The sequence below is a fragment of the Eubalaena glacialis genome, chromosome 1 (genome assembly GCF_028564815.1).
Source record: "Eubalaena glacialis isolate mEubGla1 chromosome 1, mEubGla1.1.hap2.+ XY, whole genome shotgun sequence".
Taxonomy (NCBI): Eukaryota; Metazoa; Chordata; class Mammalia; order Artiodactyla; family Balaenidae; genus Eubalaena; species Eubalaena glacialis.
Genome location: NC_083716.1, coordinates 56,209,138 through 56,237,044, shown reverse-complemented (window position 1 = coordinate 56,237,044; position 27,907 = coordinate 56,209,138). Strand labels below are relative to the sequence as shown.

At 49.9% G+C, this 27,907-nt stretch overlaps 1 protein-coding gene across 2 annotated transcripts in view; it reads left to right on the top strand.

Moving 5' to 3' along the window:
• Positions 1-19,055, top strand: part of ANXA11 (annexin A11) — a 39,769-nt gene extending 20,714 nt beyond the window's left edge. For both annotated transcript variants that reach the window (XM_061179957.1, XM_061179965.1), the window contains exons 2-15: positions 1,889-1,951; positions 3,499-3,611; positions 4,560-4,946; positions 6,259-6,346; positions 6,594-6,688; positions 7,314-7,427; positions 9,434-9,524; positions 9,914-9,993; positions 10,126-10,182; positions 12,241-12,334; positions 15,166-15,261; positions 16,281-16,339; positions 16,552-16,674; positions 18,275-19,055. In XM_061179957.1, the coding sequence (XP_061035940.1) occupies positions 1,897-1,951; positions 3,499-3,611; positions 4,560-4,946; positions 6,259-6,346; positions 6,594-6,688; positions 7,314-7,427; positions 9,434-9,524; positions 9,914-9,993; positions 10,126-10,182; positions 12,241-12,334; positions 15,166-15,261; positions 16,281-16,339; positions 16,552-16,674; positions 18,275-18,334 (1,512 nt within the window). In that variant the 5' untranslated portion in view covers positions 1,889-1,896 and the 3' untranslated portion in view covers positions 18,335-19,055. The remainder of the gene's footprint in view (positions 1-1,888; positions 1,952-3,498; positions 3,612-4,559; positions 4,947-6,258; positions 6,347-6,593; positions 6,689-7,313; positions 7,428-9,433; positions 9,525-9,913; positions 9,994-10,125; positions 10,183-12,240; positions 12,335-15,165; positions 15,262-16,280; positions 16,340-16,551; positions 16,675-18,274) is intronic.
• Positions 19,056-27,907: the final 8,852 nt, after the last annotated feature.

The window sequence follows — 27,907 nt, the reverse complement described above, 5'->3', positions numbered from 1 at the left end:
CATTTGAGTTTCTATAAAAGTTATTGGTCTTTTTCTTATCATAAAACATTTTTCCTAAATTTGTCACTTCTCTTTATGTTGTTTTCGTTACTTGTTTCTTATGCAGAAATTTAATTTTATCTTTGGGGATAAGGGCTACTTCTTACGCTTAAACTTTGGTCTGGCTGAAGTTTTATTTTGGCATATGGAACAGGGTAGTATCCAGCTTTTTTGTTTTGTTTTTCCATTCGACTGTGGATGGGCCTTTGGGCTCATTCCCTTGGGAGGTGGTCTCCAGAGACAAAGGTGTCAGGAACACAACTGCAGCTCCCCTTGTTTTTCTGAGGGCCGGTTTCTCTTTCTTCCATCAGAAAGCTCCTGGCCCATCCATCATTCACCTCCCCAGGGTATCTCCTCACCAATGACGTCTGAGGGTTCTGGCAGATGGGTCAGACTGAAAGCACCACTAGGGACCTCAGTCACCACATGACAGCGTGCTTGGGAAAGGGCCTTTGGCCCACACCACAGGTCGCCAATTCTAGCTCTCTCCAAGGTCACTAGGCCATCATCTGGCCTCCCATTGCAGTCACCAGTGGGACCCCCTGACCCAAACAAATTACCATGCCCACAGAGCTGAGAACCCAGACCCACCCCATGGGGACCAGTGGCACCTTAAGAAAGCCCTTCAGCTTCCTTGAAAGCAGCATGCCTAGTTTGCCAGTGTAGCTGTGAAAGGCAACCAGAATCTTGTAGGTGGATAACAGCGTCTAGAGCAGTGTTTCTCAAAGCGGGGGGGGTGGGGGGGGGGGTCCTTGGACCATTAGCATCACCTGGGAACTAGTTAGAAATTCAAATTATGGTTCTACTGACTCAAACCCTGTGGGTGGAGCCCAGCAATGTGTTTAACAAGCCCTCCAGGTGGTTCTGATGCACACTGCAGTTTGAGAACTAGCTTGGGACCCAGCGTGGGAGGAGGAGCAGCTAACCTAGGGTCAGCAGGTGTGATTGTTAAGGGGACCCACAGGTTTCCTCACTCTCACTGGTTGTTGGGTGCCTCTCAAACGGCAGCAGTCACTGATTAGCAAGAGTAGGCAGGTTGCTTGACAGTGTGTGGTGTTACGGCAGATCTGTGTCCCTCCTGGGCAGTTCAACTAACATGAGACACGGCAGAGGGATGTGTACAGAGAGGGGCTTTGTGAGAACAGATATCCCACCATCACCAACAGGTAAGAGCTCTAGGTTCTGGCCTTTCTCCTTCCCTTACTACTGATCTGCAAGTCACTTACCCTTTCTGAGCTCCATCTGCCCCATCTGTAGGGACAGGATTGTACTCCTCACTTGCCCTGATTCTGGATCCTGGATCAGATGAGCCTTCCTGAGGTCTCTCCTTGTTTCTAGGAATGATGATACCATACCCGGTTCCCTTGCCTGGTGAACCAGAGGTTGGAGAACAAAAAGTGTAGTTTGGGGCAGAGCCAATTTGGAGGCCGCTGTGTATAGCTTGGGGTCTGTAGGTTGGGCACAGGGAGGTAGGGGCTCTGGCTTTCCCTGTTGCTGGATGGATGGTGATAAAGAAGATACAGGCAAATAGACCTGGACCCCCCTGAGAATGAGGTGGGAGAAGAGCTTCACACGTGCAGCATCCCTTGTCAGCAGAAGTGGGAATGGAGCTTGGGTGAAAGGGGTTTTCAAGGAAACTCACTGGTTCATGGGTGGTGAATCCCATAATGCCCCCGGTTGCTGTTTCTGGCGGGGGCCCAGCACATACAGGGTGAGCTGGGCTGCCCGCCACGGGTCAGGCCTGATGCAGCTCCTCCTGCAAGGGCCAGCTTGCGGCTGACACTGTTCTCCGGTGAGACTGGTGAGAGCCCCCGGCAGAGCCTGAACACACTTTCCTTTTTCCTTTCAGATCTAACCATGAGCTACCCAGGCTACCCACCGCCCGCAGGCGGCTACCCGCCAGCTGCACCAGGTAAGAGGGTCTGGGGCAGGCGGGGGTGGGAACGCCCTCTCTGCTCAGGGCCCAGGAGTGGAGAGGGGAGGAGTGATGGTGCTCTCCAGTTATTTCCTTGCTCCCTTCGGACCCCCACAGTGCAGCCAGGCAGGGGAGGGGCTGGAGAAGAGCTTGGACCTTGGGGCCAGGCGAGGTCAGGGTTTGAAGCCACTTCTGGAAAGCCAGGACCAGGCCAGGCCCCGATCTCTTGCCTTATTAGCTGATAGCAGCAGACAAATGTGTACCGTTCTCTGAGACTCAATTTTCTCCTTTGCAAATGGCTTCAAGCATCTCCATCACTGGGCTGGCCCAGACAGGAACACGATAGCCAGGTAAAGCCTCTGGCACAGTGTCCTCTGGAGCACTGCTAGGTGACGATTGCCCCTTGTCACTTCTCTTGCCCTGTGCTCAAGGTGTGTGGTTTCCCAGCAGCAGGGCCCCTGCAGAGAGAGGAAGTGGAGGCAGTTGCTAAGGGTCAGACGTTACTGCTGCAGCTGCTCCTGTGGCCCGATAGCAGGGAGGCTGCGCCAGCTGGTCAGGCACCCGTGTCCTACCACTGCCACCTCTGTCATCACCTGAGCAGCAAGAGAGGGAGCGGGCGGGCGATTCCGGGACCGTCCTGAGTATCCCGGAGCCCTGGGGCTGGAAAGCCAAACACGAGGCCCTCAGGGCCTTTTCGCTGTCATGGACAGGGCTGCATCTAACAGGCCAACAGCCCGCAGGATGATGCTAGCTGCCTGGCTGCCCTGCTGCTTGTCATGGTGACAGCGGTAACATATGAATGCTCACCAGGCTCCCAGCTAAGCCCTGCCCGGCATTAACTCTCTTAATCCTCCTCACAGCAATTTGAGGCAAACACTAATTATCCCCACTTCACCTGAGGAAACTGAGCCAGGGTGGTTGAGTGCCTTGCCCCGGGGCACATACCCCGGTCCCGATGTTTTCAGAGCTGGGGGTCTTTACTGCTGTTCCCCTGTTGTCCTCCTGACAAGGACAGGTGTCTGTTTTCCATAACCGAGCCCTGTCTCCCTCCGTCCTGTCACCCTGCCTCTCCCTGCCCCTTACAGACTTGTGATGACAGCACACAGCCAGATTGGCAGGACACCCCACCCCGACGCCCACCCCCCCCTGCCGTGGTTCTCCATCACTGTGGACTCTCAGTGATCCCTGAGCTTGCCGCTGCCCTGGGCTTGGCACAGTGTCCCCGAGTGACCTGTCTTTATGTCTGTACTCCCACTCCATGGGGGTGAGCCCAGGAGGGCAGGTCTGCCCTTGGCCCTCCTACCTTAATACCCCACAGAGGGTCTTGGGAGTGTTTGCTGAACACCGAATTGAAGGTTCCCTTCTCCCTTCCTCTGGCAGCGGGATCTGGCTAGACTTTGTTGCCCAAGTGTTTTCCGTGTGGTCTATATAGGACTGTCCGCGGCTCTGCTTGGCTTCCCCTCCGACCACCTGGGAGCTTGATGTCTCTGCCTTGTCCTGCTGGGGAACCGCGGGGGCGCCGACAAGCTTGATGTTGCTTTCAGGTGGCGGTGCCTGGGGAGGTGCTGGCTACCCACCACCCAACATGCCCCCCATCGGGCTGGATAACGTGGCCAGCTATGCAGGGCAGTTCAACCAGGACTACCTCTCAGGAATGGTGAGTCCAGCCCTCCTGCTGGGCTGCCCCGGGGGCCACACCGGCGTGGCCAGAGGGAGAAAGGCTGCTGGCTTCCGTGGTGTCAGAGGTGTGTGTGTGTGTGTGTGTGTGTGTATCTGTGGGCGCCGAGGGTGTCGAGCTATATCTTAGGACGTGATGGTTTCCATCAGGGCTCTCACCGGCTCACTGTCCCTCTCTGCATCTTGATTTTCCCGTCTGTAAAATGAGCGGTGGGGGAATGCATTGGGTCACATGGTCTTCCAGGTCCCTTTCAGCTCTGGGGGATTGGGTAGGGGTGGGGCCTTCGTGGAGTATGCATCGAGCACCTTCTGTATGAGCTCAGCGTAGGGATGGAGGGGTGAGGGTGTGCACCTGTGTGTGCATGCATGTGCCATGTGCAGGTGGCCACTCGCGTGCAGGGGCTGTTGGTACATGTGGATGACTCTCCTGGTTGGGCCTGGCAGCAGGTGCCCGGTAGCATGGACACACATGCTACTTTTGTTGATTTGCTTGTAAAATAGCATATTTTATCATCTAAAAACAAAGGTATGCTCAATGTAAACGGTGTAACCACTCCACAGTCTAAATTTGTGCCAGGCCCATTCTAGGCACTGGAGATAGAAAAATCCCAGCCTGAGAGTACTTACCATCCACTGGGAAGAGACAGACAGTAGCATAAGGAAACGGTGTGGTATTAGAGTGAGTGTGGGTTCTTTGGGCACGGGGCAGGTAAAGGGGGTCAGCAGTGCAGGTAGAGGGCATGTGGGACAAGGTGGGTGGGCAAGGTGGGCCTTGCTGAGAAGCCGGTGGTGCTCGGACTTGGCTTGAGCTGAGTGTGGCTCCTGGGTGCCCGCTGCAGGGCTCAGGGTGGGGAAGGGCAGATGGACGGAGTATGGCTGTACCCCTCAGGGGATGTTAGTCTAAGGCTCTTGCTTCGTGGACTTTCAGGCTGCCAACATGTCCGGGACATTCGGAGGAGCCAACGTGCCAAACCTGTACCCGGGGGCCCCTGGGGGCGGTTACCCTCCCGTCCCCCCGGGGGGGTTCGGGCATTCCCCTTCCGCCCAGCAGCCTGTTCCTCCATATGGAATGTACCCGCCCCCTGGAGGAAACCCACCCTCTGGGATGCCCTCGTATCCGCCATACCCAGGGGCCCCTGTGTCAGGCCAGCCCATGCCGCCCCCTGGGCAGCAGCCCCCGGGGGCCTACCCTGGACAGCCGCCCATGACCTACCCTGGGCAGTCGCCAATGCCACCTCCGGGACAGCAGCCGGTGCCAAGCTACCCAGGGTACTCTGGGTCCGGGACCGTCACCCCTGCTGTGCCCCCAGCCCAGGTGAGTGCCAACTTTGTGCTACTCTCTGTCCAGGCCTGGCTCCAAGGGCCCGAGACATGTGGCCCAGTGTCCTCTGCCAGCAGGGCTGGGGACCGTGCAGGGGACGGGGGGCGGGGGGTGGACTAGGTCCTCCAGCTCTAACTTGTAGTTTTCAGTGTCACTTTCTCACAGACTCCCCATCCCCTGTTTGTATGCCTGAGGACCTAGGGAGCCACCCTCTTTGTCGCAGCTTGTTAGATGGTCCCTGTGGGAGTTGGGTCTAAATGCCTCCGGGTACTCTTCATTCGTCTGGTGTTATTTACTGCCTGGGTTTTGTAAGAACTGGTCTCAAGGCCTTTGCCCAATGGCTCTTAGTTTTCAATCCCCCGGATGTGCCCTCCCAGACTAGCTTCAGAGGATTCTTAAAACCAGCTCCTTTGGGTAGGGAAGATTGTTGGCAGTTCTTTCAGGGCTGCTCTTGGCTCGTTTTGGAGAGCAGTTCATGTTTGCAGAGCCTAGAATTCATTGTCATGGTTACACAGCCAAACCAGCCAAGCACAGGGCTAGTGGTATGTGGTTGACTACTATTTTTAGTCAGAGGGTCCATTCCCCTCCCTCCCTCACACCCACACATCCCCCTACCCCTGCCCTGCTCTGCATCCTCCCTCTCTGCCTTCCCTCTTATCTTTTCTCTCAGCTTATCTCCTTAACTCTGTTAAAACCAGTTTGTACTAGATAATCCACCAAGGGAGAGTTTCCGCAGGAAAAATCAAGTTTGCTTGGAGTGTAGCTGTCATATCAGGAAGGAGTCCAGCAGGCAAGCGGGTCGTAGAGTCCAGAAAACAGTGCCGGGAAATGAGAGCTAGTCCGAGAGGTAGCTGGGCTGCATGTACCATCGTGAAGGCTGGACACCTGTATCCCAAGGGAACACCTGTTTCTAGTGTGCACAAAGGTGGACTAAGCAGGCCCGTTAGGGAAGCCCTGATGTGTGCTGTAGTGCTGAGGCCTTGAGGAGAGGCCGCACCCCTGTTCCTGAGGCCTCCCCTTCATCAGGAGCCCGGGCCCAGGCCTGGAAGACCCAGGCATAGGGTAGATTTTCAGCATCAGGACTCAGCTCTAGGTGGGCTCCTAGCCACGGGAGCCAGGCAGACGTTTCAGCGCCAGGACAGGTAATGGTCACGTTAGGCCGACTCAATGTCGAGTCCCCTGTGCTGTTGATTGCAGGCTCCTTCAGGTACCCCAAGTTGTAGAGGAAAGGTTATTTCCAGAGTCTGGGGCAGGCAGTCTCACATCTGGGGGATATAGCATTCTTACTGTCTGTCTGTCTGAGCAGTTTGGAAACCGAGGCACCATCACAGATGCTCCTGGGTTTGACCCCCTGCGAGACGCCGAGGTCCTGCGGAAGGCCATGAAGGGCTTTGGTGAGAGACCCCAGGTGGCGCAAGTCCTAATCACCCCCCGACTCCCTAGGCAGTTACACAGTGGCTCTGTGGGCTGGGGTCGCTGGGTGGAGGCAGCCTGGCCCCAGTGGTGGAGGAAGAGAAGGTGGATACGGGGGTGCAGTTGGGATGCCCAGGAGAATTGGAAGACCCAGGCCAGGAAAGTCTGTAGCCGCAGAGCATCCCCACGACCCCCAGCCCTGCCCACTCCCACCTCTCCTTCCTCCAGGGACTGATGAGCAGGCCATCACTGACTGCCTGGGGAGTCGCTCCAACAAGCAGCGGCAGCAGATCCTCCTGTCCTTCAAGACAGCTTATGGGAAGGTGAGTGTTGGCGAGATGGGGGTGGGGGGGTGTCCTTCCTGAATTAAGGCATATCCTCTAGCACAGCCCTACTCCTGCTTTTCCTTGGGGCCTAGTGGGCCTAGATCTCCTGGACAAACCATAAGGCACATTAGGGCATTTCCTGCTGGCTCTCAGCTGATGGCATCTTCTAGAAGCAAAGGATGCTCTGAAGGAGAAATCCCAGAGTCCACAGGGTACTGAGGTTTGATGAGAGGCGCCCAGGAATCTGGGTTCCAGCCTGGCTGTGCCACGACTCACCAAGACCATGGGCAAGTTATTTCCCTCTGAAGGAAGAGGCTTTAAGTACTGAACAAATTCAAGGGGGCCGTATTTTGATTTTGGGGGCTTTCGGATCTTTAGAAAGGTAACCACTGGGTACATATAGGCTAGTGTTCTGGCCCAGTGCCTCTCCTACTTTAATGGCCATGAGTCCCCTGGGAATCTGGTTTGAATGCAAGCTCTGATTCTGCAGGTCTGGCTGGGGCCTGAGGTTTGGCTCTTCTGCAGATGCTGCTGGTCCCTGGATCTGGGATATTGTCCCTATTGGTCACCTCCTGTGGATTCTCAAAATAGGTTTTGTTTGTTTGTCTGAATGTCCAATCAGGATTTGATCAAAGATCTGAAATCTGAACTGTCAGGAAACTTTGAGAAGACAATCTTGGCCCTGATGAAGACCCCGGTCCTCTTTGATGCTTATGAGATAAAGGAAGCCATCAAGGTGTGTACGTGGGCGTGTGTGTGTGTGTGTGTGTGTGTGCGTGTGTGTGTACCTGTGTGGACATACAGCCCCGGGAAAGGCCTGGACCACGTGGTGTGTCTTCGCTCGCTTATTAGCTACTGTTGTCAGCACGGCTCCTGGACCCTCCCGGTTGGAGTCCAAATGCTGTAGAAAGGGGAACTTTTGGTGGCTCCCCCAAGAGGCAAATGAGGCGTCATTCGTCATCAGGGAGCATCTAAGTCTCTCCATCTTAAAAACACGATGGGAGCTGGGGTTGCAGAGGGAGCTAGTGATGCAGTGATAAGAGTGGGAGGTGTGGATGGTATCCTCATTCATTAGGACTCTGTTGTTAGCAGATAACAGAAACACACTTGAGGAGCTTAAGCAGAACAGCAGCCTGGCTTGGAGAGGGAGGGGGCCGGGCAGACTTTCTCTCTGGTCTCTGCTGCTTCTTGAGTGTCTGCTTCATTCTTCCATCTGCTTCTGTGCCTCTCCTTCCTTGGCACGGCACCCCTGTCGATCATTCTCCATGTACCTGTCAGAGATCCAGCTACAGAAGAGGCCAGCTGTCCCTTGGTTCAAATTCCAAATGGGGGCAGGTTCTGATGGGCTTCGTTTGGGTTTAGTATCCCCCTAGTTCAATCAGTTATGACCAAGTGGAGGGTCCTGCACGTTTTGTACAGTCCTGTGGCTCCCAAGACCCCCAACAGGTGTCCTGTGGATAGGGAGGGGCCGCACCCACAGACAGGGGAGTCCTTGTGAACTGAGCAGGTGCCGCAGAAGGAATCTAACATTCCTCAGGGGCCTGATAGGCACAGTGACTTTTCTTGCCCCCACGAAGATGTTACCTGAAACTGGGTTCGCCTTTTCGTGGGTGTCAAGAGACCCAGCCAAGCCAAAGAGCGAGACAAGGAAGGATTTATTACTTGCAGCAAGTAAGAACATTGGGGATCTTTCCCAAAGCCGTATCTCCCGGAACTGCAAAATTGGGGAAGTTTTAAGCTAAAGGCACATGCATATTCATGAAGGGGCTTGGGTGGTCCACAGAGTCCAAACTTGAAAAGGTCAACATCATCATCCCTTAGGTTCCAGTTGATTTGGTGGTTGAGTGCCCAAGGGGGTTTAAATTCTGCCAATAGCTGGAGAAAGTGCTTCAGGCTAGTCTTTACCATTGAAACAGAGCTGGGAGTCTTTACATCTGATTTGTTATCTTTCCTATTGTTCTTTTGTTCCTTTAAGGGCGAGTACTGTGGCCAGGCTTAGATCACAAGATAGCTTAGGCTAAAAATGGTTTCTCTCATGTCAAGAAAGCCATTCCTGGTTCTCTTGCTTCGGGGACACCCTACTCTGTCTGCCGGCAGTATCACTTCCATTTTATGGTCAAGGAACCTGAGGCACAGAGAGGTGAAGTGACATGCCCAAGGTCACACAGCTAGTGACCAGCAGAACCAAGATTCAACCTGACATAGAAACCAGGCTACTGACCCTGTCCTCTGCCTCCGCACTGTCCCTGACTCGGTCATCTCTTCCATCCTCGATGTTGTTGCCTTCTCCTAGGTGTCTCCAGATGCTCCACGGTCCACTCTAGGACTCACATTTTCCCACATGTCATGCTCTCGCTTTAAACCCATTTTCTCAGTTGCTTCTCATCTCATTCATGGGCTGAACTTGGAATAAAACAGATCCAGGTCCACCTCTCAACCCCACCATTTACTGTGTGGCCTTGGACAGGTTACTACACTTCTCTGATTCTCAGTGTCCTGGCGGGTGGAATGGGGATGATCCTTCCCATGATCTCTACTTATCACCGAGTTGCTGTTATTACTGGTACTTTCCTGGGACTGCAGAGGGGAGGCTGGCTGCTTCAGGCCCGGGCAGCAGCAGCAGCACGATGGGTGGGTCTGTGTCTGTGGCTTCTGTCTCTGGGGTTTGTGCCCTGGGGGATCCTGAGTGCCAGGGAGGAGGCTGTAACCAGCCTGTGCTTTGTTGTGCTCTCTGCCTCCCAGGGGGCAGGCACTGATGAAGCCTGCCTGATCGAGATCCTCGCCTCCCGCAGCAATGAGCACATCCGGGAATTGAACAGAGTCTACAAGACAGGTTAGGCTGGCCCCGGGGCCCTCTGCCCCTTGCAGATCCCTGTGCTTTTAGGGCCTTGGCCACACCCTCTCCCAGGGCCTCTCTTCCTTCCTGGCCTCCTTATCTCCCGCCACCCCCGACACACTGGGATTCCCTCCCAGACCCAGCCCTGCCCGCTGTTTACACAGGAGCAGGTGACTGAGGTAAGGGAGGGCTGGGGAAAACCTCCTGGTCGTGGTTGGGGCCAGGTCAGCCTGGAAGTCACAGCCCCTCCTGATCTCCGGTTGTTTGTTCCTGGGGGCCACGTGGGCCACCTGTCTCCTCATGCCAGCGCCCACTGTTAACTGTGTGCAGTGCGCAGCTTGGTCCGCTGGGCTACAGGGTGGCCCTTTCCTGTGTCTCCCTTTTAGAATTCAAAAAGACCCTGGAGGAGGCCATTCGGAACGACACGTCAGGGCACTTCCAGCGGCTCCTCATCTCTCTCTCTCAGGTACCTTTCCCAGGGCAGAGATCGGGCCCACAGCAGGGAGAGGTGGATCTCTGGGCCATGGGGAGGAGGAACAGGGAGGGAGGGGTGCGACTCCAAGGAGTGACCTTGACCTCACAGCCTGCTTCCTTTCAGGGAAACCGGGATGAAAGCACAAACGTGGACATGACGCTCGTCCAGAGAGATGTGCAGGTGAGTGTGGTGGCCGCTCACCTGGCTTCCTGAGCAGGGGGGTGTCTTCCACTTTCTTGTGTCACAAGGGAGGAGTTCTGGGATTGAAAGAGCGACAGATAGGAGTGGATTCCAGATGCTGTGAGTTTCGCAGGGCTCTGCTGCTTATCGACTGTGTGACCTTGAGCAGGTCACCCCACCTCCCTAGGCTTCAGTTTCCCCACCTGTAGGAGGGAACATGTGGGATAATAAATATTACAACAGTTGGTAGATCAGTTATGGATGTGGGATTTCATGTGACTTGGTACTTTTCCTGTGTCTGGTTGCATAGACCATTATGTTTGCAAATGGAGCAGAATTCACACTTGCCTATTAAGTTCTGGAAAATTTGAGCCTAGAAACCAGTTGTCACATTAGTTGTGCAGCCTTAGAATTCTGCCCTTGTCCCCAGCCTGATATGAATTGCGGACAAAAGGGGGAACAGTCTCTGGCTGTTTCCTCTCTTGGTTCAGAAGTCCGAGTGCCTCTCCAGAGGAGTTTGGGTTTCCCACTAATGAATTCAGACCATAGCAGTTCTGGCTGGAGAGAGCTCCGGCTTCCTGGTGGGATGGAGCTGGCCGTGCCTCTCCCCACCTCACTGCTCCTGCCCCCCAGGGCACTGCATTCACCAGGAGCTGCCAGTAGGCTCCTTGTCTCTGTCATATGTCAGAGGACTTCTGTAGTGCCCTCTTGTAAGGGCTGGAAGAGAACCACTCTTCTGGTCTGGCCCATTTGCTTTCCAGGTAAGGACATTGAGGCTCAGAGAGGTTGAGCATTGTGTCCAGAGAAACTTGGAGGCAGAGTCTGGGCAAGAGCCCAGATTCCTGGCTCACTGTCTGTGCCCAGACGGTGCCTGCCTCTGCCCTGGTCCCAGACCGCTCACTTAATGTCTCCCTGGCCTGGGACACCCATTCCTATAACTGGACTCAGGGCTGGGTATCCACAAAGCCCTGGACCCCAGCTCTTGCCCCAGTGGGGATTTTCCTGTTTCTGTTTTCCTGTCCAGGCCTTTTCCCAGCTGAGGCAGAAGTTGCCTTGGTTGCAGGGTCTCGTGCCTGCTGCTCTGCCTTCCTAGTTCTGGACCTGCTCGGCTTCACCTCGACCTGTGGGGTCTCTGAGCCCCTGATGGCCACCTTCTGCCCTCAAGTATCAGTGCTTTTAGGTCCAAGAGCTGCTATCTGAGGCCTGGAAGGCACTTTTGAGCCATCTGGTACAAGGGTTGCAAATTGGCAAATGGATTGGGCTCAAACCTTCAAAAACTTAACAGGAAAGTGCACATTCTCCCCATTTGCAAACATAACAGTGTATGCAATGAAACGGCAGGCAAGCACCTATCACACAAAATCCCACATCCATAACTGTGATCTATCAATTGTTGTTATAATTATTGTCTCATGTGTTCCCGCTTATAGATGGGGAAACTGCTTTTCAAGATTGAGAAATTTCATGTAGATATCTGGGTTTCTGGTTCCTCATGAAAAATGGATCAGGCAGCTGTGAGCCTTGTTCCCCTGTCATGTACTCGGCTGAGAAGTAACTGCCTCTCTGCGTGGTCCCCGTGGTCCCCACCACTCTCTGGCCTTACAGCTGGCCTGATTCCTGCATTTAAGTTGCCCAGCTGGCCCCTTTGGGCTTTCAGGTTTGTGACCCCGAATCTAATCCAAACTTGGCGTTTTAGAGATGAGGAAACTGAAGTTCAGAGAGGGCCAGTGGCCTGCCTGGAGTCCCGTGGCAAGTGGGTAGCAGAGCTAGGACTCAAGCCCATGTTTTCCTCTGTGCTGCCGCTCCCTTGGTTGGGTTAAAGCTGTTCCTTGCCTGTCCTGGGCCCCAGCGGCCTTGGCTCTCCTGGCTTAGTGAGAGGATGTGTGGATGGTGTCTACTTCAGCACAATGAATGGAGCTCAGCTGGGGCCCTGCCCCCCTTTCCCTCCCCTCTGGGCTCGTAGGGCCCAGAGACTCTACCCAGCTCTCCTCGGTGACCTGGGCCTGGAGTCTGGGGTGAGGTCTGCATTGCATGTCTATCTGTCCCTCTTCTGTCCAGGAGCTCTATGCAGCTGGAGAGAACCGCCTCGGAACAGATGAGTCCAAGTTCAATGCAGTTCTGTGCTCCCGGAGCCGGGCCCACCTGGTGGCAGGTAAGGCAGTCCTGGCTTCCCTGCAGCCAGGTAATGAGGTCAGATGAGGTATGGCAGGAAACAGCTTGCAGGAACACTTAGCAGTCCTGCTCTGCATGGGCCTTTCACTTCCTTGAAAGAGCCCCCTGGTGGAGATTTAAAAGATAGTATCAGCGGGTTTCCTGAGTCTGCAAGCATCTGGTTCTGGAGGAAAGCAAGGGAGGAGGTTAGAGAAATGGGAGCCTCCTGTTGGCTGGTATCTTTACCTGCTAGAATGTGGAATATTAGAGTTGAGAGAGCCTTCAAGAGCACCTGACCCAGTGGTTTCCAAAGTGTGGCATAAAAAATAAACATCACAATTAATACTAAGTAACACTTATCTACTCATTCCTTCAACAAATATAAACTGAGCTCCTGCCACGTGCCAGGTCGTGGAGTCGGTGTAGGGAACGGCACTGCAGAATCTCTGTTCTCAGGGGGTTCACCTTGTTCGGGGAGCCCAGCAGTAAACAAAAATCAAATACAATCTGTACCAGTTGGTAAATCTTTAGAGAAGAATTATAAAGTTGGAAACTGGGATAGGAAGTGATAAAGGTGTCGGAGGGTGCTGGGGGCATTCCTCACTGAGGTAATGACATTTGAGTTAAAAACATGAAGGAGTTGCAGGTGCAAAGGCCCTGAGCATGGGGTTCCCAGCGCAACCAAGAAACAGTGAAGGGGGCTGGTGAGGTGCAGCAGGTGGAGTGAGTGAGCATAGGAGGAGGTGAGGTCAGAGACAGTAGGAAGCCCTGATGACAACTGCATGGACTTAGGTGTTTACCCTGAATAAAACAGGGGGCCATTGGAGGGCTCTGAGTGAAGGAGAGACGTGATTTGACTTAGGTTCTGTGAGTGTCCTGGCTGTTGTGTTGAGAAGAGAGAAGGGATCAATGGCAGAGCAGGAAACCAGTTAGGAGGCTGCCGCAGTAAATCCAGGGGAGAAGTGACGGTGGCCGGGACCAGCTGGCAGGGGCAGGTGGCGAGAAGCGCTCAGATTCTGGCCCTGTTTGCCAGTGAACTGGACGTGGAGTGTGAGAGAGAGAAAGGAGTCAGGGATGACACAGGGTTTGTTCCCGCTGAGTCAGTGGAAGAGGGGAGGGGCCCTCGACCGAGACTGGGAAGCTGTGCATGGAGTAGGCTTTAGGAGGGAAGGAAGTCAGGAGCCTTGAGCCGCAGATACCATGTAGGCAATGGGTTTGCGAGGCCAGAGGTCAGGAGAGGTCTGGGCTAGAGATGGCAGTTTGGGAACTATGAGTGGGTCGAAGGAGTTTGAGGCTCTGGGACTGCAAGAGGTCCCTTCCGAGGGAGATGGGAGGGAGACCAGCAGTCTGAGGACAGGGCCCTGGCCGTTGCAGGAGACTTAGAAGGGGCACCCAAAGAAAGGGGCATCCTGGAGACCAGCAGTGTCAGCGGCGAATATGAGAGGGCAGGTGAGGACAGAGAACGATGACCACACTTAGCAACGTGGGTGGGTGAAATCACCAGCACCCACTCTGTGCATGCACTGAGTCTTTAATACACACAAATAGGGGCCATTCCCCTGTTTTACAGATGAGGAAGCTGGCGAAGGGCATTTGGGGAAGTCAGCTACCCAGGTGGTAACATGGCAGAGCTGGGGTTTGAACTCAGGCCGCCTGCCTCCAGAGCACACTTTTTAACCTCTGCCCTATTCTGTACTGGAGCATGAGCGAGCATATGCTCATCTTAATCGTTGCTTATTTTAATGAGTATGGAGTATATCTGTAGCACATCAAACCCCCGATTCCACAGATGTTATTAGTCAGGGGAAAAGAGGAGCTGATCGGAAGAAAATAGTAAGTAATGAAGTTGGATACAGATGTAGCGGAAATCATGATACTGATATGCAAATGACAGCAGTTTGGAGAACACAGATAGAAACTGAGACCCTGGCTGGGGAGGAGGAGGGTTATATCCTGGGGCAGAGCTCAAGTTAGGACCCAGGTCTCCATGGCACCACCTGCCTCTCTTGGAACCCACAGCCCACTTCCTGTGGGTGCTCGGCCCATCCCAGGGTAAGCTGTGGCGCTGGATGGGCGTTTGCTCACAGTCAGACTGGGAAAGATTGGCGCATAGAATGACGGAGGAGGGCTGGGACTGGAGGTGCGGGATCTGGGACGAGAGTATCGGTGTCAGGGCTCCTGGACCGGGGATTGAGGTGTGATGGGTGAGCAGTGGCGAGGGCAGTGCTGGTAAGGGGACGGTGTGAGAGGCCTGGGGGGCGGGGGGAGTGCACTCTCCCTGGGGCAAAGAACTGGCCCACTTGAGAGCTGGGCAGGTGCGGTCACTGGGGCTGTCCAGGGCGCCGGGAGCAGAGTGGGAGAGGTGGGCTCTGGGAAGGGGCAGAGGCCTCCTCACCACGTGTCCTGTACAAGTCAGGTCGGGCTGCCGTAATAAAATACCATAGACTGGGTGGCTTAAACAACAGAAATCTATTTTCTCATAGTTCTGGAGGCTGGAAGTCCAAGATGAGGGTGCTGGCAGTGATGGTTTCTCCTGAGGCCGCTCCTCTTGGCTTGCAGATGACCCCCTCCTTGCTGTGTCCGCGTGTGATCTTTCCTCTGTGTTTGCAGCCCTGGTGTTTCCTTGTGTGTCTAAATCTCCTTTTCTTATAAAGATACCAATCAGATTGGATTTGGACCCACGCTAAGGGCCTCATTTTAACTTAACTACCTCTTTAAAGACTATCTCCAAGTACAGTTAAATTCTGAAGTCCTAGGAGCTAGGACTTCAACAAAGGAATTTGGAGAGGCACAGAATTCAGTCCATAACATGTCCCTCTGTCTTGCCACTAGTTTTCAACGAGTATCAGCGAATGACAGGCCGTGACATTGAGAAGAGTATCTGCCGGGAGATGTCCGGGGACCTGGAGCAGGGCATGCTGGCCGTGGGTAGGTATCTTGGCCTGCCCGCTGGGGGGCTGGCGTGTGTTGTGAGTTTTCAGGGTGCTCACCCACCCTCTGGTTGAGGAAGATCATAGTGAAAGGGTCCAAGTTTGCTAAATCCAGTTGCCTACGTGGTGGGAAATCAGGCTGCTTCCAGGATCGCTGCATAGTTGTACCCCCAGCAGTCCTGGAGGTGTCTTGTTTATATTTCAAGCCCAGCCCTGGGGGAGGGAGCTGCAGTGCGGGCGCTAGTGGGAGCGTGACCAACTGTTCTCCCGGAGGAAGATGACGCATATCCTGCCAAGTTTCCTCTAAAAATACATCCCTGCAGGCAGTTGTCAGATGTTTGTGATGGAAACACGTGGAAAGATTTTTTTACTTGCAGCAGCAAAACAGGCCCTGGCCAAGGAAAGCTGGCGTAGCTCCCAGGACACTGGTGCACTCCTGCAGTGCCTGTGTCATGTCCTCCAGAGCAAGGCCTGATGGGCTCCAGGTCCATCCTCCCCCCTTCCCCCAACCCTGAGGGGTTGGCCCCTCTTTATACCCACTTGGGAACGTCATGGTTTGCCCATCTTCTGTTTTGCTTTTCTTGGAGCTTTCTGGATGGGACAGATTTCCCTGTGTACCCCATGGTAGGTATCGTGGCCTGAGAACCCTAGTTAGACGTTCGTTCCGCTCGGCCATCCTTTTCCATGAGGGTCATGACGTCTGCAGTCTGTCCCCTCCTGCCTGAGCAGCAACATGGTTCCTCACACCATTCACGCTCCTTCCCTGCACAGCTTCCTGCATCACATTGGTTGTCAGGAAACGGGTTGGGTTGGTGTCCAGGCTCTGCATGTTTCTGTTCCAAAGGGCTGGAGCCAGGATTGTGGGATAATTGAGCCTGGAGGAGATGAGGGGAGAGGAAGATGGATGCAGTGGTGTGTTTGATTGGCATCCGGCCTCCTAAGAGGATGCTGTGTGCGTCATGCCCCACTGGACTGAGTTTTCTGCAGATCGAGTTATGCCGTGTTTCTCTCTTCTAGTGAAATGTCTTAAGAATACCCCAGCCTTCTTTGCTGAAAGGCTCAACAAGGCCATGAGGGTAGGTAACCCCCAGGTGCAGGATCTGGGTGGGGGGTGTCTCAGCCCACTCGTGACTGGGACCTTGCTCAGGGGAGGAGGCATGAGGAGGGCCACCCTTCAGCCAAGAGGACAGAGGGCCCAGGGGCGGGGAGGGGACCAGGGCCCAGGGAAGGTGGGGAAGTGGACGGTGAGGAGGCCCGTTGCTCATACACCTGGGCCAACTCTCTTTAGGGAGCAGGAACCAAGGACCGGACCCTGATCCGCATCATGGTGTCTCGCAGTGAGATCGACCTCCTGGACATCAGAGCAGAGTATAAGCGGCTGTACGGCAAGTCCCTGTACCACGACATCACGGTACGGGCCTCTGGGGGCTGTCTAGGCTGCCTCTTGGCGTCCTGCTCACCCACGGACCTCCCTGGCCACTCCCACCATCCCCTTTATTCCCCCTCCTCAGAGCTCCCGCGGGCTCGGCTTCAGCCAAGTATGGGCATCTTGTCTGTGGTCCTCGTACTTGCCCTCTTCAGTTTTCACTTGTTCATCTGGTTGTACAACAGCAGGTTGTCAGCTCCTGATGGCAGCGTGGCTCTTGACCCTGCTGTCGCCCCTCTCTGTGTCCCAGCATCCAGCACATCTGCTGTTCAGTAAACAGTTGGGAGGGGGGAGGGTCCAAAATCGGCATCAGAGAACACAGGACCTCCCCCACCTGGTGCCTGGCCTTCAGAGTCCAGCCACCCTGTGGGTCTGTGATCCGTCAGTGAGAAATCAAGCCCCGAACCCCCTGGAGGGTGGGCGGCTCTAGCTCCCTGATGAGTCCCCTCCCTCAGCTCTGGTGGAGGCAGCACAGGAAGGCAGTTCAGAGGGAGGGCTCGGGGGTCACACTGCTTGGGGTCCAGCTCTGGCTTTTCTACTTGCTCACTGTGATCTCGAGCAGCTTGCTTAAACCTCCCTGAACCCCAGTTCCATCATCGTTAAGAGGAGGATAATAATAGTACCCCCCACCCAGGACTGTTGCGTCTTGAAGGAGGTGGTCCACGTGAAGCATGTTGTGTGACACATGTACGTGTCTGATAGACACTAGCTCCTGTTTTATCATGGCCAGAGCCAGTCTGACAAAATTGATTCCTGTCGTGGCAGGGGTGGGGGGGGTCTGACACTTAATTTCTGAACTCACATGAACCTTGAAATTGAAGTCACCACGCCCAGGTCCTGATTTCAGACTCACTAATGTTTGATGTTGGGCATGTCACTGAGAGAGGCTTCTCTCTCTTTTCTTGGATATAAAAGCAATGCTGTTGATAGCAGAGAATTAGTAATTATTCACAAAGTATCTTGTGTGTGCCAGTAGGTTGTGGGCATCTGAAAGAAGCCACAGGCCTTGCCCTCAAGGAAGGAAACGATGGCAGGAAATGATGAGAAATTAGCTAAGTGTGGCCTTACTTCTAATGTAAGTGCAGTGGACTTGGATATAGGAGAGATCAGTGTGAACTGGGATGCCCAAATAATAACAGTCCCCTTCACTGGATGGTCATATCATAGTAGATTACACTTCCTGTACAGGACACAATAGTGCATGATGGTATAATCCCAACTTAGTGCAACAAAAATGCACTGGGCAAAGGCCACTGGTAGTTAGCCCTGGGTAGGGGGGATTTTGGCTGTTTAAAATTTTTTTGTATTTGTTTTTCAAATTCTGACTTTGATCGTTGGGGTGAGTACAGCTTTCTGTTTTTTAATGGGAGGGCTCAGGAGGCTGAACTGCATTGTCAAAGGTCTGTGCCACCTTCAAGGCCAGCGTGTGAGCCTCTCACCGGCTCTGGCACCAGCACGGTGGGGAATTTCCTAGGATGGGGCTGCCTCTCTGTAAGGGCACCTGGGGCAGAAGAAAATCAGGAGCCAGGAAGCCAGAATTGGCCGAGCCTCGCTTAACTGATGTCTTACTTGTTTCTGTGACCAGGGAGACACTTCCGGGGACTACCGGAAGATTCTGCTGAAGATCTGTGGTGGCAACGACTGAGCGGTGACTGGTGGGTCACTTCTGTCCACCTGCTGGCAACAGCAATGCCAGGAAAAGGCCAAAAGAATGTTTGTCTGTTTCTAACAAATCCACAAAAAACCCCTTGGTGTCCCAGCGTGGACCATCCATAGAACCTTGGCCCCGTCCCCCGCCTGCCCTCCCTGATCTGTGTCTTGTGCTCGTGCTGAGGGACCTGGGTTGGTCTTGAACTCTCTCAGGATACCTCCTCCCCACCCCCACTCCTCACAGCCTCTTGCAGCTAAAGTAGACGTTTTGTTTCCTGACTCATGCAGTCATTCCCCTTTGCTTGTGGCTGAAACTCCTGGCTTCGTTTTAGTCATATAATGTTGTATGTTTATTTGGAGGTGTTTTTTTTAATATATAGTCGTTGCAGACAGATGCGCACACGTCTTTGCTGCATACACAGTTTGGGTGAGACAGGTGGGGACTGGGGGCGCCATGTCCTCACTGAGGAGTAAAAGGGAAAACCTTTAAGGGTACTCTTTGCATCTGGTGAGAATGTGTCATGAGCTTTGTTATTGCCAAACTCACTGCTTTTTAGAAAAGAAAAAAGCCAGAAAGTCATCTGTTCCACGCAAAACCACGAGAACAAAGCCAGCTCCCTGCCAGTGACAGGGTTACTTGTAATTAAGAATGTGCCTTAAACCTGAATGTCGATGGCCAAAAGCTGTTTCCAAATTAAAGTCAGCCAGCTCTGGAACGTTCTGGAAGTGTTTACCTGGTGCCAGCTTGTTTTCCTGTGCTTCATGATTCTGCCCTGTAGCTCAGGGGTCCAGCCTTACTAGCCGGTGGAAATTTTTATGACTTTAAATAGAAACTTGTGCTTAGGAAACCCTGAGCATAAGTAATTTGCAGGGACTGGGTTGTAAGGACATGAGAAATGGAAGTTCCTGAAATTCGTGCTCAGGGCCCAGACGCTGAAAAGGCATCATATGCAGGCACGGTGAGGTCCACTAGGGCGAGTAGGAGGAGCGTGGTCCTTCCCCCCAGGTCCGGAAAGAGGGGCACAGGAAGGAGGGGGTGTGCGTGACTCCTGGGGGAGGCCTTACAGAGGAGGATCAGAGAGGCGTGAGACCAGCTCCTCCCCTCAGGGACCCTTCAGTCTGAAAGGGAGCTCCTGGCTGTGGTCCCCGGCAGGCCCTTTGCCCCTTGGTTGGTGGTGGTAGGAGAAGGCAAGTCCAGAAGGGACAGAGTTTCTAGAAGTCGTCGTCACTTCTAGAAGCCCAAAGCTTGTTTTCTGGTCAGGGATCTTCACTCCCTTTCTGGTTTCTTATGTTGAAAGTTTAGAAAGGAGAGAATCAGAGATTATGGTGGGAGCCCAAGCCTGCTGGGCCCTAGCAGGGGCCCCAGGGAGTGGCTTGTCCACAGAGTAGACATCTGCTTGGGGACACCACCCTGACTCCTCCCTGCCTTGTGGACATAGAAGAGGGGATGGCCCAAGGGGCGTGGAGCAGCCGTGAGCTGGACACTAGCCTGGTCTACCTAGACCTGCCTTGCCCAGCCAGAAGGGCTGATGTGGGCCCTGGAATGGATGGCAGGCCCTGCTTGTCACGTCAGCTCTGCTTCAGTTTCCGTGCCTGGAGCCTCTTGACCAAGACCCAGCATGATTGGCTGCTCTTCCCCAAGCGCAGGCCCCTTGCCCTTGGGTGCCAGGTGGGACCTGCCTGGTGGGATGAACTGTGTGGCACTGCACAACTTGCCGTGGGTCCAGGCTGACTTTGGTGGCCTCCTGCACTGTGCCAGGGCCTAGCTTCAACCTCCCATAACGTGACTGTAAATGTTCTGTGACATTACTTTGTCCCATTGTCTGCACCAGAGGTTCCAACCTGGTGCCCAGCAGGCAGTATTTAACCTGTACATGCATTCACTTTGGTCCCCAAAAAGTCCTTTTAGACATTTGAATTTGTTGCCAACATTTAAGCATTGAGCGATTTCATATTTTTAAAAATCTGGAATAATGGATTCTCTTGAAAAACCAAAAATTCTAGTAACACTTGCTCAGAATTCCTGCACAGCAGTTGCTGCTGGAGCCAACTCGCAGGTGCCCTGTTTAGGTATGTACTCTGCATTTTGCCACAGGCCCCACTACTCCCTATTGTTATACCATGTGTACGTTACCTGTTTGGCCCCTACACGTCTTTGAGTTTGAGACCCTTGGCCTACACACTTGGGGGTCACCTGTGTTCATCCTGGTCCTTATTTTCTACCTTTCTGTCCCTCTGACTTCCCTCTTGGTCATGCCCATGGGACCCAACTCATAGTAAGGATGGGCTGGAGGACTATGTGAATGCCTCACAGATCTCTCCAGAGACAAAGAAAGGCACCTACTGCCTTCTAAGATCAGTAAAAGGTTGTTAACACTGACAGTGATGCTCAGGATAAAAAAAGATGAGGGAGACATTGACCTTACAGGTCATCTTTCTGGGAGGAAACTACACTGGGTCTTTTCCTGCCTCCTGGAGGTGTTAGTCAAGGCCAGTCCATGCCGCACATCTAATGTCACTTCCAGAATAGCAACCAGAGGATGAGGCATCAGGTGAATTCAGCCCTGAGTCTGTTTTCAACAGCTGTGGGGACATTGGAATGAACACTGTGTGTTAGGGACAGGGCCAGGACTAGGGTGAGGCAATGAGTCACTTGCCTCAGGTGCAAAATTTAAGAAAGGAACCTTGGAGTGCTCACTTTGTAGACGGGGAAACGGTCCTGAAGTGGTGGTTCTCAAACCCTAGTGTGCATCGGGATCTTCTGAGGAGCTTGTTAAAGGTGCAGGTCCCGGGCCCCACCCTCACAGATTCTGAGCAGCCATGGGGGCCAAGAAACTGCATCTGTAACCTGCTTGCCTTATATTCTGATGCTGATCTAAATACTCTTGCACTGAGACAGAGAGCTTCTGAAATTAGAAATGTTCACACAGAGGGCAGCTGAGCAGGTGGCAGAGTGTTTCAGTCAGGTGGTGGGAGGTGGGACTGGTCCACTCCCAGCTTTGGCAAGAGGGATCTGAAAGATGAGCCTTTGCAGATGCCCATGGTCAAAGCAACAACTGGATGGCCATGCCATGTCCATCCTTGTGCTTTGGCAGGGAGTTACAGTCCTAGCCTAGGACTTGGCCCCTTATTTCTGCCCTCAGCTCCTTCCTACCCTGGCTGATATGGAGTGGAGTCAGACATGAAAACAGAAATCAAGCTAATCATTTCCCCAGGCAGATACTAGACCAGCTTAAATTTTTTACCCCATCAAACCTGAAAGCTTCTCTGCTCATGTTCCTGTAAGGACAGGGACATCATTACTCAGTCCTCCAACTGGCCCTATACAGGGTTCCCTCTCAGCAAAGGGTTCGGTCAGTCAGGGCCTCAGCTCTATAAGGGGCTCTTACCCTCAACCCCAACTCCTTGGAAAGCTTGCTTTGGCCTAATACCGGTGTCCACTCTGAACCTGGTTCCTTCCCAGCAATAAGAGCTGATGCAGCCCTGAAGCAGAAAGAGCACTGGTCCAGGAGTCAGGCATCCCTATTCCTGTCTCAGCTCAGCTACTGTTTTGCTGTGTGACCCTGGATAAGCCACTTCCCCTCTTTGGGCCTAAAATGAAGGGAAGACTAGATCAGAGCTTCTTAAACTTCATTGTAGTCAGCAAAAATGGTAGAGTAGGGAACTCCAAAAGCCTGTTCCTCCATGAAAGCGACAAATAAGATGGCAAAAACTGTCAGAGTCAACTTTATGAGAGCTCCGAAAATGAATTGAAAGTTTGCAACCAAACAAAAGCTAAAAAAAAAAAAGCTGAGTCTTGGTAAGAGGATCTTGTTTCATTTTCACTTACTCCAGCCTTATCCTCCTCACCCCAGCTTGGCATCAGCCTCAAAAACAATATCCACAGTCTGTTATAGGTTCCTAGCAATGAATGGAGCAGAATGGACCTTGTTCTCAAGAATTATGGTTGGTGGTTTTGATCTTTCTTGTTGCTCCCTGAAAGACTGGCTCAAATGACTTGCTTTTATTTTACCTAATTTGGAACTCTCCCAAGGAGGAGGTGGTAACCCTCAGGGACATTTGAAGGCAGATTCATTAGCACTGATGCCTGGAGAGAGGGATAACAGTTGGGGCAAACAGGAGACAAATTGAAAAGTTTGGGGAGCAAAGGCCGATGATGTGATGCTTTGGGGAATAATGGTTTTGGAGTGCTCCCATTAATTCCTGGGAATCTAGAAGGCCACACACATGCCCAGGGCTGGGCACATGCTTAGAAAAGACTTGAGAGGACCGTAAGCTCTCACCTCTGGCTGACCTTCAGGCTCTACACATGCAGGAAGTGAAGCAGGCAGAGTCATAGACTGCCTGGCAGAGTATTTGCCCCAACACACAGAGAACACATTTGTAAAGACTGGGAAATTTGGGGTTTTGTGGTTGTTCCAGGAGTTTAAGGAGTTGTGTTGAATCACTAGTGACCACTGAGTTAACTGAACAGAGACTTCAATGACCACACCAAATACAAACTTTAAAAAACTAGTTCAGGAGCTTCCCTGGTGGCGCAGTGGTTGAGAATCTGCCTGCTAATGCAGGGGACACGGGTTCGAGCCCTGGTCTGGGAAGATCCCACATGCCGCGGAGCAACTGGGCCCGTGAGCCACAGCTGTTGAGCCTGCGCGTCTGGAGCCTGTGCCCCGCTACGGAAGGGGCCGTGATAGTGAAAGGCCCACACACCGCGATGAAGAATGGCCCCCACACTATGATGAAGAGTGGCCCCCGCTTGCTGCAACTAGAGAAAGCCCTCGCACGAAATGAAGACCCAACACAGCCAAAAATAAATTAATTAAATAAATAAATAAAGTAGCTATTAATTTTAAAAAAACTAGTTCAGAAAGTCACTAAAACTACAACAAGTTCAACAAGCAGCAATAACAAACTCTGGGGAGGGGGAAGAATCTGATTTCCAGAGTTTTCACATAATGTTCAAAATGCCCAGTTTTCAACAAAAATTATTGAGGCATGCCAAGAAACAAGAAAGTATGACCCATACTCAGGAAAACAAGAAATCTATTCATAGAAATTGAGGAAAACCGAGATATTCGACTTACCAAGAAAAGACTTTAAATCAACTGCCTTTAAAAAGCTCAAAGAGCTAAAGGAAACCATGTGTAAAGAACCAAAGGAAACTAAGAGAATGATGTCTCACCAAATAGAGAATGTCAATAAAAGGAAGTTATAAAAAGGAACCAAATAGAAATTCTGGAGTTGAAAAGTACAATTATAAATTTTTAAATATCACTTAGAGGGGCTCAAGAGGAGATTTGAGAAGGTAGAAGAAAGAGTTGGCAAACTTCAAGATAGGCCAATTGAGATTTCCCAATCTGAGGAGTAAAAAGAAAAAAGAATGAAGAAAAATTAACAGAGCCTAAGACCTGTGGGACATCGTCATGAAGTATACCAATGTACACATAGTGGGGGTCATAGAAGAGAAGAGAGAAAGCAGAAATACTTGAAGAAACAGTGGCTGAAAGCTTAGAAATTTGATGAAAGACATCAATCCACACATCTCAGGAGCTCAGTGAACCATAAGTAGTATTTTTAAGAAGATCCACTTTGAGACACATTATAACCAAACTGTTGAAAAACAAGGAATCCTGAAGTCAGCAATAGAGAACTGACTTGTCACATACAAGGGATCTTCAATAAGATTAACATCTGATTTCTTGTCAGAAACCATAAGGGCTAGAAGGCAGTGGGATGACATATTCAGTGTGCTGCAAAAAGAAATGTTAACAGGAATCCTATATCTGGCAAAATAGTCTTCAAAAATGAAGAAGTTAACACATTCCTGGGTGAACAAAAATTGAGACAGGTTCTTGCTAGTAGACATTTCATATGAGAAATGCTAAAGAAAGTCCTTCAAACTGAAATGAAAGGATACTGGACAGTAATTCAAATCCACCTGAAGAAATGAAACATTGGTAAAGATAAACATAGGTAAATATAAACATCAGTATTAATATATATTTTTTGGTTTGTAGCACTTCTTTTTTTCCTATATGATTTAAAAGGTAATTGCACCAAACAAGGATTGTAACACTATGTTGATGGGCACAAAATGTATAAGGACGTGATTTGTGACAATAACAACATTAAAGGCAGGTGATGGAGCTATATAGGACATATATAGAGAGACAAAGCTTTTGTATACTATTGCAACTTGGTATTAATTCAAACTGGACTTATAAATTAAGATGTTAATGTAATCCCAGAAAATAACAAAAATAGTAAAAGAAAGGAGAAGGAATCAAGTGGTACACTTGAAACCATCTAACATAAAATGTGGCAATAATGGAGGAATTAAGGAGCCAAAAAATTATGACATAGAAAACAAATAACAAAATGGTACACGTCTTTGTTTATTAGTAATTACTTTAAATATAAATGGAGTAAATGCTCCAATTAAGAGGCAGAGATTGGCAAAGGACATTATATCCTAATAAAATGGTTAACCCATCAAGATATAACAATTATAAACATATATGCGTCTAACGATAGATCCCCAGAAAGTTTGAAACAGACTGACAATTGAAGGGAGAAATAGTCCAACAATAATAGTTGGAGACTTCAACACTTCACTTTCCCTATTGGATAGAACAATTAGACAAAAGATAAACAAGGAAACAGAAAACTTGAACAGCACTATAAATCAACTAGACCTAACAGACATATATAGAACTGTCCACCCAACAAGAGAATATGCATTCTTCTTAAGTGCACATGGAAAATTCTCCAGATAGACCACAAAAGAATCTAAATAAATTTTAGAAGATTCAAACCATACAGAGTATCTTCTATGACCACAATGGAATGAAATTTAAAATAAATATCAGGAGGAAATCTGGAAATTTTACAAGTAGGTGAAAACTAAACATACTTAAAAAAAAAAACAATGAGTTAAAGAAATGAGAAATTAAGAAATACTTTGAGATTAATTAGAGTGAAAGCCCAAAACTTATGGGATGCAGTGAAAGCAGTGCTCAGAGGGAAATCTATAGCTGTAAATGCCTACATTAAAAAAGAAAAAAAAATCTCAAATCAGTAGCCTAACCTCCCACTTTAAGGATTTAGAAAAAGAAGAGCAAACTAAACCCAAAGCAACCAGAAAGAAGGAAATAATAAAGATTAGAGTGCAGATAAGCAAAATAGAGACTAGAAAAACAATAGAATCAATGAAACAAACAAAAGCTTCTTCAAAAAGATCAACAAAATTAACAAACCTTTAGACTGACAGAGAAAGAAGGAGAGAGGAGACTCAATTACTAAAATCAGAAATGAAAGGACATTACTAACAGCTTCATAGAAGTAAATAAAGGATTATAAGAAAATACTGTTAACAACTGTATGCCAACATATTAGATAACGTAGATGAAATGGGGAAATTCCTAGAAACACACAAAGTCTGAAATTTGACTCAAGAAGAAATAGAAAGTCTGAATAGACCTATAAGAAGAGATCAGTAATGAAAAACTCCCAACGAGGAAAAATCCAGAACCAGGAGCCTTCACTGGTGAATTCTATCAAACATTTAAAGAAAAAGTAACACCAATCCTTCTCAAACTCTTCCCCCCAAATAGAGCGGGAAACACTTCCTAACTTATTCTGTGAGACCAGTATTACCCTGATACCAAAGCCACAAGAAATGTGCAAAAAACCTCAGTGAAATACTATCAGACTGAATCTAGCAGTATATTATAAGGATTATCCAGCATGACCAAGTGGGATTTATCAAAGGAATACAAGGAGCATTCAATATGTAAAAAATAAATCAATGTAATACATATTGACAGAATGAAGGGGGATAAAAACTACATGATGATCTCAATTGATGCAGAAAAAGCATTTGAGAAAACCCAACATCTTTTCACATATAATAATAATAAACCTAAGAAACTAAAAACAGAAGGAAAATCTATCAACCTGAAATAAAGGGCATCTACGAAAAGCATACCCAATGGTGAAAAAATAAAAGCTTTTCCTTAAGATCAAGACAAAGATGTCTGCTGTTGCCACTACTACTCAACATTGTACTGAAAGTTCTAGCCAGGGTAATTAGGCAAGAAGAAGAAAGAAAAGGCATCCAAATTGGAAAGTAAGAAGTAAAACTCTATTCACAGATTACATAATCTTATATGTAGAAAATCCTAAAATATCCACACAAAACCCATTAGAGCTGGTAAACGAATTCAGCACAGTTGCAGGATAGGATATGTGATCAACCAAAAAAGTCATTTACATATCCATGCACTAGCAATGAACAATCTGAAAGTAAAATTAAGAAAACAATTCCATTTACAATCATTGCAAAAGGAATAAAATACTTAAGGATAAATTTAACCAAGGTGGTGTAAGATTTACACACTGAAAAATACAAAAAATACAAAACAACCTGTGCTCATGGACCAGAAGACTTAGTATTGTGGAGATGGCAATACTCTAAAAATTAATCTACAGATTCAGTCTAATCCATATCAAAATTCCAACTGCCTTTTGCTGATGTGGACAGGCTAATCCTAAAATTCATTTGGAATTGCAAGGAACTGTTCCTCAAATAGCCAAAACAGTCTTGGAAAAGAACAAAAAAGTCAGGGAACTCATACTTCTTAATTTTAAAACTTACCACAAAGCTATAGTAATTCAAACAGTGTGATACCGGCATAAAGACAGACATACAGAACCGTGGGATAGAATTGAGAAGTAAACCTAAACGTTATGCTCAAATGATTTTTGACAGGGTGCCAGGACCGTTCAATGGGGAAAGAATATTCTCTTCAACTAAGTGCAGGTAATGAATTTGAATCCCCACCTCACACCACATACAAACATTAACCTAAAATAGATTTTAAAAACTAAATATAAGAGCTAAAGCTATAAAAATCTTAGAAGACAGGAATAAATGATTCATAACCTTGGATGTGGCAGTGGATTCTTAGATATGACACCAAAACAACAAGCAACAAAAACACAAAAATAGATAAATTGGATTTCATCAAAACTGTTGTGTTTCAAAGGACACTATAAAGAAAATAAAAAGACAACCCAGAAAGTGAGAGAAAACATTTGTAAATCATATATCTGATAAAAACCTAGTATCCACAATACATAAAGAACTCTTACAACTCAACAGCAAAAAGACAACCTAGTTTTTAAAATGGGCAAAGGATTTGAATAGACCTTCCTCCAAAAAAGACATACAAGTGGCCGACAAACACATGAAAAGATGCTCTGCATCACTAGTCATTAGGTAAATGCAACTTAAAACCACGAGATAACCACTTCACACCTAGTGTGATGCCTATAATCAATAAGATGTGTAGGGGAGGATAAGGAAAAATTGAAAATCTTATATATACATTGCTGGTAGGAATGTAAACTGGTACAGTTGCTATGCAAAAACAGTTTGGTTGTTCTTCAAAAACTTAACATAGAGTTACTATTTGACTCAGCAATTTCATCCTTAATTATAGACCCAAGAGAATGAAAACATATATCCACACAAACCTATACATGAATGTTCATAGCATTATTCATA